The sequence below is a fragment of the Andrena cerasifolii genome, chromosome 8 (assembly GCF_050908995.1).
Source record: "Andrena cerasifolii isolate SP2316 chromosome 8, iyAndCera1_principal, whole genome shotgun sequence".
Taxonomy (NCBI): domain Eukaryota; kingdom Metazoa; phylum Arthropoda; class Insecta; order Hymenoptera; family Andrenidae; genus Andrena; species Andrena cerasifolii.
The window spans coordinates 1723066-1736475 of NC_135125.1; the positions used below are offsets into that span (position 1 = coordinate 1723066).

At 39.5% G+C, this 13410-nt stretch overlaps 1 protein-coding gene and 1 pseudogene across 1 annotated transcript; both read right to left on the reverse strand.

Annotated features, from left to right (window-relative positions):
- Positions 1 to 1492: 1492 nt before the first annotated feature.
- Positions 1493 to 13302, reverse strand: LOC143372236 (uncharacterized). The gene is made up of 5 exons (XM_076818287.1): positions 13062 to 13302; positions 2837 to 3377; positions 2464 to 2778; positions 2124 to 2260; positions 1493 to 2042 (listed from the first exon to the last, which is right to left on the reverse strand). Exons 1-5 carry the CDS (start codon positions 13093 to 13095, stop codon positions 1882 to 1884), a joined length of 1188 nt encoding a protein of 395 aa, XP_076674402.1. The 5' UTR covers positions 13096 to 13302; the 3' UTR covers positions 1493 to 1881.
- Positions 6819 to 9597, reverse strand: LOC143372255 (uncharacterized; annotated as a pseudogene).
- Positions 13303 to 13410: the final 108 nt, after the last annotated feature.

Genomic DNA, 13410 nt, shown 5'->3' on the forward strand with positions numbered 1-13410 from the left:
TAAAAATTTTCACAATTGTGGAAATTGTCACATTCAATTAATTTTCATTTGACCACTTTTAAAGTGTCCGTATTTCTGAAAACGGGTCCGTAAAAGGGATAAATAGGACTATACCCTCATTTTTCCAAATTTTTAAATAGTGCCCCGCTATTAAATCATGCCATTTGTGTAGAACAATTACAAAATAAATTTTAAAAAATTTGTCTTTTTTCGTGAAATAATTTTTATTAGGTACTCTTATATCTTCGTTGTAAGCACCCAAAGGCTCATTTTGATCAGATTGTTAGTTCAACAGTTATCATTTTTTGAAAAAAAATTAACATATTTCAAAGAGCTGTAAGATTCACAATTTTTGACATTTTGAAGAATCCGTCGACATATGCTTATATATCCTTAAAGACTACAACATATCCAAGTTTCATCTAAATCTGAAATGTTTGTGACCCATGTATTTCACTGGGCTCAGAAATATCGTTTCAATTACCACAAATGCAGGGTGGAGGAGGTACCCCTTCCATGACGCCGACAGGACTACTGAAAATACGCAGGCTAAATGCGCGTGATTATTATATGGTTGGCTCCTCAAAGTGACAGAAAATATAACCTATGTATATGCTATATGACAATAAATGTTTAGTGGCTATTTCGATCTTTTACGCTATATTTGTGAACCTTCTATCATCTTTCCAAAATATTGTTATTACGCCGCAATAGTATCTTTAGGAAATCGGGTATAGCATATAGGTTATATTTTCTGTCACTTCGAGGAGCCGACCTTTTCACTAGTCCAATTCAACATCCAACACAATTTTATATATAATGTTTGTTCATAACTGCTTTCTGCATAGGACGTGTAATAAGTGTATTTCATGTTCTGTTTTGGTGCTTTGCTAATAAAAAAATGTTTAACCTAACAAATTTTCTGGGGACATCCCCTCATCTATTTTCCCTTTTCACTTATAATTCCTTACTGCTAACGTAGAATATTGTAGCATAAGCACAGTTCAAGTAATGTACAATGAATTTTCTACGTTTGCAGTACCAGCAGACTTTCCGTTTAAATTTTTATAAGTACAACGTAACAGCTAAGAATTTCTTTCCTTATTCAGAATAGTAATACTATTTCTGTGCAGAAAAAGCCTGCTGTAATACCGACCTGCCAAATCGGCGAGGTCACGTGACGTGTCTACCCCCTTAAGATAATCATTTAAAATAACATTTATATTGTGTAGTATAAAAAGTAGTTTGGTATAAAAATAATATAGTTTTTCAGAGGGACCAATGTGGAAGCAATAGCTATTTCTTATGGACATTTTCTTTTTTTTTTTACATGCAACATAATAAATGAGTCTTTTTGTCAACTATAAGAATATAATAATACGAATATATGGCTCCATTTTGGAAAATGAAAATGATCTTGAAAATGCCTTTACACCTGCATCTAGAAAAAAATAATCGCTATCACATCATATCCCCCTAGAAATGACATAACTTTTTTATGTAATAATTTTTTATTGTTTACACACAGTTCAACAGTTATTTGAGTTAAGCATTTTAAATGACATACCTTGTACATTATAAATTTTTGTACTTTTTAATGTATTCTATGAATAATCTATGATTTATATTTTAAATATGTAATGTTTGAAGCAAAAGCGATCACCCCAGTCTTGCACATGCCTTTAGCTGTCGAGTGTGTGTACCTGTTAAATTCCCAAAATTAACTTTTTCAAAAACAAAACCATATAGATGAAGGTTTCATTCTAGATCTGTGATTTATTTTTTCATAAAGCACTACCCCATGTGCGATAGTACCACATCTTGCAGAATACACTATATAAATTCTCTTAATTCTAGAATATAGATATTACAATAAAGAATTTAGGCATTCATTTTAACATAAACCTTAGGTTTTGAAAAAACTTTTATGCCTTCTTCTAATTTATTTAGTTGCTTTTCTATATCTGCTTTTCGCCTTTGTGCTCTAAGTGTATCTGTTTTTATAGGCATCATATTTAATTCATTTACATAATCTTGATAATCTGTAATAAACGCAGGAAAACTGTAATAGAAAATATTTTGCACAATGAAAAGTTAATGTTAACTATTTTGAAAATACTTACTTTTTTTCAATATGCGTAATGTTTCTTTACGTTCCTGATCAGGTAAAGGAACATGGCCATTTGGACAATGAGGATCAAATACATCTACTTTGGCTTTCTGTTCTTTTTCTTGAGCTTCTTTTCTGTCTTTAATATACCTAATGAACCAAAAATTTCTTAATAATAAAACGGTAATCTTTATTAGGTGGAATTTAAACCATACAACTTTGAATTCAGATTTGCAATATCGATATCTTTGATAAAAGAAATGAAAATTTAGAAATTATTAACATTTTTTTTTATATATTGAATCACATCAGAAACTATGTATAAATCATAAATATTTCATTTAATGTCATACTTAGGAACAACACCCTTGCGATAATTGGCAGGAGGAATGCTATTACTATTTTTCCTGTTGTGTAGTCGAACTGATACTTTATTAGGCACACAAGTATGTTCTTTGTTTATTCTAGTAATATCTGCTTCTGCTTTAGGTGGCAATAATTCAGAATTTCTTAAATCATCTGTATTTTGTATATTTGTTTCAAGAACCGTTACATCTCCTTGATCTGAAGGTAACTTTCCTTCCTTCGTTGAAACTATATTAATTTGGTGGTTTACTTCATTCTTATTTACTGGATCATTGTTGTTTAGATACTTTCTTGACGGATATCTATAGAATGAATGTTATTAAGAAAAAATATGACACTACAGTTACCATTAATATGTACCTTATTATCCCATCGAAATACAAATTGTCCATTTGTTCTACGTCCTGTGTTTGAATACCTTGATGTTTTAATGTAATTTGCAGTTTCGATTTATCATCAACATTCTTAGTTGATTTGTAAGAAAATGAAGAGTCTGATAAAACTTTTCTATGTAATTTTGCTACTGATTTATGAGAATTTTTATGTTCTTTCCTTTTTTGTTTAATTGGAGAATTGTCATTACTTGTTGAATGTAATATTTTTTTTGCACATGTATTATTATTTTTATTTTGGATCGGTGAACTGGATTTTCTACATACTTCTTGTTGCTGGTCTACTTTATTATTTGAACATTTATTCGTATTATCCCCTTCATTCCGTTTTATGCTTAAAATTGAATTCGCTTTTGGTAGAAAATCCCGATGTTTATTACTAGATGTTTTTAAATCATATAGTTGCAGTTTTTGTATTTCTTCTGCTCTTTTATTTACATGATAAGATTGTTCCATACGACGAAGATTCTTTACATTTTCTTGTATGAAATTTTTTCGTTTTGTTGGTTCTAACAAAAGGATGTTATTGTTATTAAAAGAATCTTAAATGACAATACCTGTACGATGTTCTTATAAATCATAACCATAAATCATTTCTTTATTTTCTACTCTACAATAAAATATTTCAGGAAAAATGTGCTCTGTTCAATAAATACTTACATCAAATGTAAAATAAATATTTTATATTTTATACATTTTCATACTTGTGATAGGAAATGAAACAAGCAATTTAATGGGCTAAAGGGGGGGGGAGACAAATTAAAAAATCCATGAAATCACTTCTAACACATTTAAAAAATTTATTCTCAAAGTTAGAGACCGAAATTCAACTCCATATCTGTTGCGGCCGCAAGAAACGCGCCGCGTCGCGCGTTCAAACGTGTGCCCGATGACTCTTCGCAACAGCTGACGAGTCAGCTGGGGCCCGTTGACCACTGATTTCATATTCGACTCCCGTTCATTCGTTCTCATTCGCACCCGCTGTCTTTTTCTTCGACTGCCGACTACCGCTGTCGGCAAAACATAAACGCAAGCCCAAGACTCGACCTTCATGTCCCCTGCACGTTATATGATCGTGCCCGGTCCCGAGCGGCGAATATGTAACCTGATCAGTGATGCCAGAACCGTGGGTTTTCGCCCATGGGCGCTACCCCCACTTTATGACCAAGCGTACCCCCATTCTACGACCAACCGTACCCCTTCCCAGCGCCTGTACCGCACCACACAAGCATACCCGTCCTTCTATCCGTGTGCCGTACGCGCTGCCTGGCCGGCGCTCTTCGGCGAGAATTCATTTTCCCGACATCGAAGCGCTTGGGTCACAAGCAAAAAGTCCCGAGTTCAAATCCCGGTGCGGATATTCTACTTTTTTTCTTTAATTATTCTCTAACTTCTCTCTCTATATTCTCAGTAGAATAAAAACTTGAAAACTGTTAATTTACAAAGCATTTTCGCAGATGGCTAATGTACTATGTTGCTCTTCTGCCTTTTTTATATATAAACAGACATAATTCCTTCAAATGCTACTTACAAAATAAGCTCCTTTCTAGAATGGACACTTTAAAATTCACCTCACAATGAACAGTTAAAAGAATCGATGATTTCCGTCTCAGGTAAGCGAGTCGCCCGCTCCGCTATTACGGTCGGCTTACCACTCGCACCCCGGATTACTGAAATGAGGTTTGAAAACAATATCGACAGGTCTCGTACCAGTCTCAATAATATCAATTATACCTAGAGAAGAGTGTTACTAACCCGTTTTTGATCAATGACACTCTTTTCGTGTTAATCAGGTTCATACATACACTCTTCCTCGGATTATTGAAATGCTATTGGCCCCGGATTATCCGGAAAGACCTACCCACACCACAGTTTTGCTTCCTCGCTGCGAGCGAGGACTTGCGGTCTCGGGTAGGCCACCCGTTGACTGCTGAAAGCAATAAAACCGTTGGGCCAGGTAAAATATCCAGTACAGAAAAAAATAGACCGAATTGCTTCGTGTTTGGACTTATTGTCGTCGACATAAACTCACCAATCCATCGGCAATACTCTGACCCAGCTGTAATGAAAAATATGAAAATTTTCATATATTCTGTACTAGATAACTCAAGTCGCTGTTGATCGAGGGTCACTCGCTGGTGCGCTATGTCACTCACTCCCGGTTTACGTCGCTCAGTCTTCTGGTCAGATGGTTCGGGCGAGGGCCCTGCCAAAGCTGAATCTATTTAGTGCTAACTACTGCCTCGGATCATGGAGAATTTCCCGGTCTCGAATATTACTCCATAATCCGAGGAACACTGTATCTGCTTATTTGCCCGTCGATTATTTAAGAAAAATGTGCCTCTGCTCGATGGAAACCACGAGAAGGTGGTGGGTCGACCGTAATAGTCGAGCGGGCGGTTTGCATACCTGAAACGGAAATCACCGATTCTGTAACTGTTCATTGTGACGTGAACTTTAAAGAGTCCATCCTAGCAAGGAGCTTATTTTGTAAGTAGCATTTCATGGCATTATTTCTGTTTATGTAAAAAAAGGCAGAAGACAGACAGCTGCGAAAATGCTTTATAAATTAATAGTTTTCAAGTGAAATAGTTTTCAGGCAGCGCGTACGGCACACGGACAGAAGGTAGGATACGCTTGTAATGGTGCGGTACAAGCCAGAAGGGGATCGCATCTTTAGAAGCAAATCAAGCTTCGAAAATGCTTTGTAAATTAATAGTTTTCAAGTCTTTAGTCTCCTAAAAATATAAAAAGATAAATTAGAGAATAATTAAAGAAAAAAAGTAGAATATCCGCATCGGGATTTGAACTCGGGACTTTTTGCTTGTGACCCAAGCGCTTCGATGTAGAGCTGTACGAGTACTTGAATATTTGGGTAGCTTGAAATCCGAACCAATCCGGGACTCGGTTTCCAAGCCGAGCCGGGTACCCGAAAGAACCGAGCGGCTCGGATAGAACCAAGTACTTGAATTTTTTTCAAGCGGCCCGAAAGAAACCGGGCGGATTGGATGGAACCGAGCGGATTGAATTTTTCCAAGCGGCCCGAAAGAAACCGGGCGGATTGGATGGAACCGAGCGGATTGAATTTTTCCAAGCGGCCCGAAAGAAACCGGGCGGCTTGGAAAGTAAGCGGGCGGGCCCTAAGAAACCGGGTGGCTTGGAAAGAAACGAACGGTCCGAATGAAGGTCGAGCGGACCGTTCGTTTCTTTCCAAGCCACCCGGTTTCTTAGGGCCCGCCCGCTTACTTTCCAAGCCGCCCGGTTTCTTTCGGGCCGCTTGGAAAAATTCAATCCGCCCGGTTTCTTTCGGGCCGCTTGGAAAAATTCAATCCGCTCGGTTCCATCCAATCCGCCCGGTTTCTTTCGGGCCGCTTGAAAAAAATTCAAGTACTTGGTTCTATCCGAGCCGCTCGGTTCTTTCGGGTACCCGGCTCGGCTCGGTTTTTCAAGCCGAGCCAGGCTCGGCTTGCTTTTTCCGGGTACTTGATCAGCTCTACTTCGATGCAGTAAAACCAATTCTTGCCGGAGATCGCCGGCCAGACAGCGCGTGCGGCACACGGATAGAGGGACGGGTATCCTTGTGTGGTGCGGTACAGGCGCTAGGAGGGGGTATGCTTGGGCGTAGAATGGGGTTACGCTTGGTCATAGAGTGGGGGTAGCGCCCGTGGGCGAAAACCCACGATTCTGGCATCACTGAACCTGATACCAGAATCGTGATGCGTGGGACAAATGCTTACCCCCACTATGACCTACCGTCGTCTCCCACTATGGTCTACCGTCGTCCCCCACTTTCTTCCCATCGCACTGCACACAAGCATATCCCTACCCCTGTCCGTGTGCTCGTCAGCCCAATAGGATTCTGGCATCACTGCTTGGGACAGTCAGTTAGATTGAAAGCTCGAATTAAGGGCTCCCCCAAACCAACGCGAATTTCGCGGCACGGAGCGGATCCGCCGCGGATCAGATAACACTGTCCATAACATAAGCCACCATATATAAAAAAACTGCTGCCTTATCTGATCCGCGACGCGGAGCGGATATTCGCGTTGGTTTGGGGGAGCCTTTAAGAAACATAACTCAAAAGTATAGTTATTGACCGGTCGTGGCATAGTTGTTGACCGGTCTAGGTACAGTTGTTGACCACTTACCGAATATGAAAGAAAATGGCATATTTTTTAATGTAAAATCATTTTTATTAAAATCATCTGTTAATATCATCACTTTTTTTGGCTTCTTAGACTTGGACTCTCTCATCTGTACTTTATTTTCTTCTCTTTGCCTCTTTCTTTCTTCCTTCGCTTCTTGTTCCTCCTTCTTTCTCGTTTCCTTTGCCTCTGCAATATCCTGCCACGTCTGTGATGAGACTACATAAGGCATACGATCTATATTTCGTTTCCCTTTTCTTTTTTGGGCTTTCGGGTCACGTAAAAAATAATTGCATGCCTCTAGACATGTCATCAGAATCAGGCTCTTCTGCTTGTACTGACGAACTTGGTCCTGCTGTCATATTAGGCAAAGACGTCTGTTGCGCTGGTTACTCTTGGAATTCCTTCCACACACGGAAAAGGAGTTGTGTAGGACTCGGTTCATCTGTGTCCTGTTGCTTTGCCGATTTTTCCTCTTCCATATTCATTGTTTTAAAAATGGTTGTCATTTCTTCGCAGACTATTTCGTAAAATTTAGCGTAAGAAATCCTTCTTTCCGCAGGAGACGTAGGTTCGTTGTGCAAATCAGTATCAGTTAGCTCTTCGCTTGTAATTGTTCCCAGGCATTTGCTGTAATCTAGTGCATTTGAGTCCCACGGACACAATCCTGTTGTTCTAAAACCGTTTTGCAGGATCTGTGACAATTTTTTTTTTTAGCTAGAACCTTCTCCAGCAAAGGTGCAACAAGCGACCGCGTGATGTTTTCGTGTAGGTGTGTTTGCCTCCAAAGTCTTACTTCTTCTGACCACCCTGCCTTAATTGGTCTAAATGCAGCGACATCTTCAGTTGCAAAGTACGAGTGGCGTTCGGGTATAGTGCTATCAGGACGATATCTAGTTCTGAAAACAGCTTACTGACATGGTGGGTCAAATGTGTTTTATGGCCATCTACAAAAAGTATGACTGGCAATAGCACGTTGTTCATTGTGAGATACGGGCTAAAAACGTTTGCGATATATTCATAAAAGACTTTCGCCGTCATCCACCCTCTATCATTTCTACCTATGCCCCATCGCTTTGGGACAGTAACGACGATATCAGCAAGTATCCTTTTGTACGGAAAGATCAGCATCGGCGGAACAAGGTCACCGGCAGCGGAAAAGGTAAACATAGCCGTTACCGCTGCTTTATTAGTTCCAGAATCCACTTCATACACATTTTTAGAGCCCTTTTCTGCCAAGACGGTACCAGATTTAGGGCAAAGCAGAAAATTTGTCTCATCTCCATTAAAAACACGTTTTGGATCTGAAAGAGCGGTGAATGTTCCTTCTTCTTTTAACAATTCCTCAACACGTTTGAACCAACCCCTGATGTCGTTTTCCGATACGCAAGCACTAGCGCGTGTGACGGACTCCGGAGTGCGCTTAGAAATGGCCGGATATCTTCGTAGGAAGGCTTTATACCACCTACAACCTGGACGATTATTTATGAAAGGATTAGGACGTGGATTTTCCTGCAAAAACTCGGCAACGCTGTCAAGGATATTATCTTTGCGCTTAGGGAACCCTTTATTCCGACAGTCAATTATCCAGTTCACAAGAATGCCTTCTTCCTCTCTAGTAAGCACCGGATTGGGGCCATGTGAGTATTTTTCGCGGCCGGTTTCCTTCCGAAAGTGTAAAGTCCCCTTAGGCACCTTCTAAAACCGAGCGGCAGCATTCCATTCCAATCCCTACGGCTTTCACGGCGTTTTCTAGAGCCGGCGGAGGGTAGTTACGACTGCTTCTTGGATTAGACATTATTCAGATACTTGCACAATACTTGCACTTGAATTTTTAACCTAAATGTTTGAATTTATCGTCACTCGGGGAAGTCTGGTCAACAACTGTTTTCTGTAGGCCAGGAAAAACAACACGATCGTGTATCGCGATGACATTGTATGCCGCATGGTTGCGTCTGTGAAGGCGGACCCTTCTAGATTAAAATAAAAAAAGGAATCAACTAAATCCGACAAATAGTTTCCGAGGTAAAAGTTCATACGTACAACCCATTTTCACGAAAATAGGCAAACAGATCAGGGAACCCCCAGATCAACGTCAAATATTCACAGCGGCAGCGAAATATCCGCTCAGGTGTGAGCATACACGCGAATCCCGCTACCGCTGCCGCTGCGGAAATTCCCTTGCCGCTCCGCTTGCGGATGAATCGCGTTGGTCTGGGGAGCCCTTAAGTGCCCATCTCGCGAATCGCGCTCGGCCAATATGGTTAGGCGAAGTGTATCTCCGCTCCGATATACCGAAAAACCAGGAACAGAGCGAGCGAGCAAACCGAGAGACATCGGGTTCACCGACTTCCGAGCGTTACCTGAGAGTAAACCCGAGCACCCGCACCCTACGACAGGTTGGCATTCACGTTTTATCTTATTGTTAGTCCCATAATTCCTGTATGCAAGTTCATTCAACCACCTTTTACCTTCCTACTCCCTGGTAAGTATAGTCAAGGCGTGCTTTAGCACCTTAATAGAGCGCGATCCCGGTAAATCATTCCAACCGCTCGGGGTGATTTACAGAAGGTCCCTTCAGGACGTAACAGATGTAACTTTTGTTTAAACTTTTTTCGATATCTCTCACCGTTCTCGAGATATTTCAGGGAAAAGAAAATTTTGCATTTTTTCAAGGGGTGATTTCACCTCTGAAAACTTCACTATGGCACCAACAACAATAGGGTTACGTTACAGATGAACTACTCTCCTTGCACACCAAGTTGCATAACTTTCTGACTTTCCGCCTTGCCGAACTTCCCTTGTTATACTGAATTCATCCTAAGAGAAACCTAACGCCCACACCGTTTTGTGACCGATCTGCGCAGCCCCCACTACTGCCTACGGACCCGACGCAGGCGATTGCTCGTAGCACTTTACCTGCCGGTTTCCCTGCCCCTCCAAGGGCGGGACGTGACCGATGTCAATGTAAACACTGCAGGAGTGCAGTATGTCTACCCGGTAGTTCTTTGGTTCCGAACAGATATAACATCAGTTAAGGTGTTCTAAATAGTCTATTTAGAATGTCATTTATTACGTCTTTTTTAGAATTTATATTCAAAGGAACGATAAGATTTTTGTACAAGTTTTTTGCACACATATTTATTGATATTTAAAGTATATGAATTATTTTTTGGAAGTAAAAATAATCAAAATTACATGAGTTGTATGTGGTTTTATGGAGTCTCTTTAAAAAAAGAAGTGTCCTACTGGCAGAGGTCGAATAAAACAGTTAAAATTTTCAATTGATTATGAAATAACTGTAATTTTATGATTATTGTCTTCTTTGTTCTGAGGAAACTGTTATAATATGTAGCGTATTAACCCTTCAGCGACGACACCGAATTTAACAATTTCTCTACGCGGACGGCGGCGGTGCTATAGCTAGTACTATACCTACTATGTTGCCATTACTATGCGTACGATGTAGTCACTGCCTGTGTCTCAAAATTATACTGGGATTGGTTATTACAATTAACATTAAATTTATAAAGAGAAAAAAAAAACGATTTACGAAAAGAAAAGTATAGAAAATATGAAAAAAAAAAGTATATGAAGAATTAAGGTCCATACAACGTATGGAGGTCGGCGGTATATGCAGAAATCAGGGTCCATACAATATTTTGAATATTGAATTTTTCAATATTTTAATGTGCTCCAATTGAAATATATAACAACTGCGCTAGTTATCCTGCTGGTCACAGGGGAGTAACCGACGGACGGGTGACCAAAACATTATAAGATTTAATTGCACTCTTTAGGATATCCTTTTCAAGTTTTGACCGACGAATTTGTGAAAATGCAGGTAATCATCAGTTTTAACAGAACAGGCAACGCGACAATACCGTGTTTTCAAGTTGTCCAAGCATTCACAGTGAAATTGTGCAGATTGTGTTTATTTTGTCTAAATGTTGTGTATATTGTGCATGGCTGCGAAAAAATGGAGCAGCATCAGCAATAGCCTGGCCCTCCCACTTCGCCAGTGAGGAAAAATCCTTCAGGAAAGGTAACTTAATTATCATACATTAATTGTTTTAATCGTTTCACGAATATATACCGTAAACTGGGGAACATTGGAAGGTTTATGTAACATTTTGTTGTGTAATATAAAAATTAACATTTTAAGATTTACTTCAAGTATCTTATTATAACATTCTATCTGATGGACGAAATCTGGGAGAGAAGGAACTTAGGGGGAACAGTTATTGGGAACATAAAGATATTCGCGTTGAAGTTCGCTGATGACGTGGCGCTGATTGCAGAGAAAGCACGGGACCTTGGGGATATGCTCAGAGAACTTGAAAAATATGCCAAAAGGACCGAAATGGAGATCAATATAAGTAAGTCAAAGGTGAGGATCTTTGGAAAAGGGGGGAGAAGGAAAAACACTGAACAATGGGAGCTGTACGGAGAGGAGCTGGAAATAGTTAATAGATTAAAATATTTGGGATGCTAGTTTTCATCGGGGAACTCATTCAGGGGACGTATAAAAGCACAAGCAGGGAAATGCCAGAAGGTGATAAATGCAACATGGGGGTAATGAGAAGGGCAGGCCTAAATACGTTGGAAAGGAGAGGATACCTAATGAATACGCTGGTGCGAGCAGGACTGATGTATGCAGCGGAAGTGTGGGAATAGAGGAAGTGGGAAGAAATTGAGAGAGTACAGAATAGTTTCATGGAGATGAGCATGGATTTGGATAGGAACACACCCACGTATATTTGACAGATGGAAGCGGGTAGGGAGAATGTCGAAATACGCACGAGGATTAAGGCCTGCAAGTATATGGTGAAGGTGATTGAAATGGAAGAAGGGAGGTGGCCAAAGATATGCCTGAAGGAGGAGTTAAGGGGGCTAAGGAATAGGCTACTGTCGGAATGGATGAAGATGGTGAAGAGATCGTTTGATGAGGTGGGGGACGGAGAAACGTTAGAGCTGATAGAGAGGGATGGAAATAGTACTCAAATAGAGGAGAAATTGAAACGGGCAGTGACTACACGTCTCGACCAGAGCATACAGGAGAGGTGGGCGAGAATAGAGAAATCTATGTATCGTAAGGAGTATAGGGACAGGAAGAAAGGGCTTGGGCAAGAGTAGTACTGGCGGGTTGGGGGGATTAGGGGGAAGGACAAGGAGCAGTGGGCACGCCTAAGATGCAGGAACGTAGGGAATTACAAGTATAGGAACAGAAGCTATGAATTTGTTACAGATTGAAGTTTCTTTATTTTTTTCCGAATTCGCTAATATTCTCTATTCTGCCAGATTTTTATTGTGCCTGCCTGAGGCCCGAGACAATGGTTCAAAACCTGAGACTCTGGCTGAATGCCAAAGATCTGGCAACCCTGAGTCGCTTCCTAAGGGGCCTAGTCCTGTACGTTTCGCCAATTGTTAATTTTATGAAGTACGCATAAAGTTGCATACCATGTCATTCCAACATCTCTGACTCAGTAGCTTGTGGTATGACCAACATTCATTCATTTTGGATGATCATAAGTTTGGACTTTTGTCCCGCTAGACCATTAATACATACCACTGTGCGGCAGGTTAATAAACATTGAATGCTTATATTAATAAGTATTATACCTATTTCACCAACAGTAGCTATTTTATAACATGGTAAAATAAGAACACTCACGAATTCATACTTTTTTGTAAGCACCCAAATATAAACTCATGATTAATAACTGGATCGTCAAAAGAAAATTGCACGAAATTGCAAACGAAAATGTATCATTTTACATAAGGGCTAAGGCCATTTTATAAAAGTAACTTTATATAGTACGCAACCCATACAAGTTTACGTTACTAAATTAACTACCACTAAAATTCTATTTAACAGAGCATATTTCAACTGAAACATTTTGTTTTAAAATCACGAGAACATTACTTATGGCATTATTTATAAAGCCTTATCCTCGATATCAGCGAAATACAACATTAAAAAAAAAATATTGAATCGTAATTTTAAGGTTACTACACAAGCTTAAAAATGGAATAATTATGACTTACTTGAATCTGGGAAAATACCCTTCAAAGTCGTCATATTTTTAAAATAAATAACGTAATGCCGTTGCCCAAAAACTATGCACTAATTCTTAATTTAGAAGACAAATACGGTAATTTACATTTCGATGTTAATGTTTCTAACTGAACAATCTTCAGCACATAATTTCAGTTTTTTTGTGATCATCGCTACCAAGTAAACAATGTTGTTTATAAATCAAAACTTATGCACCTACTATAGAGCCACATTCAATGTAGCCAAGTGTAGCCAATCCATAAAAGAAAAACTTCATGTCAGTTTTCCGTTTAGCGTTGGACTCTTTTTGTATGTGTATAACTTTTGTGTGCATATATA

What these genes read in the sequence shown, in the direction of transcription:
- LOC143372236 (XM_076818287.1), bottom strand. Translation starts at nt 13,095, where the DNA reads ATGACGACTTTGAAGGGTATTTTCCCAGATTCAA. An exon ending in TATTTCGATGGGATAATAAG is followed by an intron (nt 2,779 to 2,836) that starts GTACATATTAAT and finishes TTCATTCTATAG; the next exon opens with ATATCCGTCAAGAAAGTATC. An exon ending in ATTACGCATATTGAAAAAAA is followed by an intron (nt 2,043 to 2,123) that starts GTAAGTATTTTC and finishes CGTTTATTACAG; the next exon opens with ATTATCAAGATTATGTAAAT.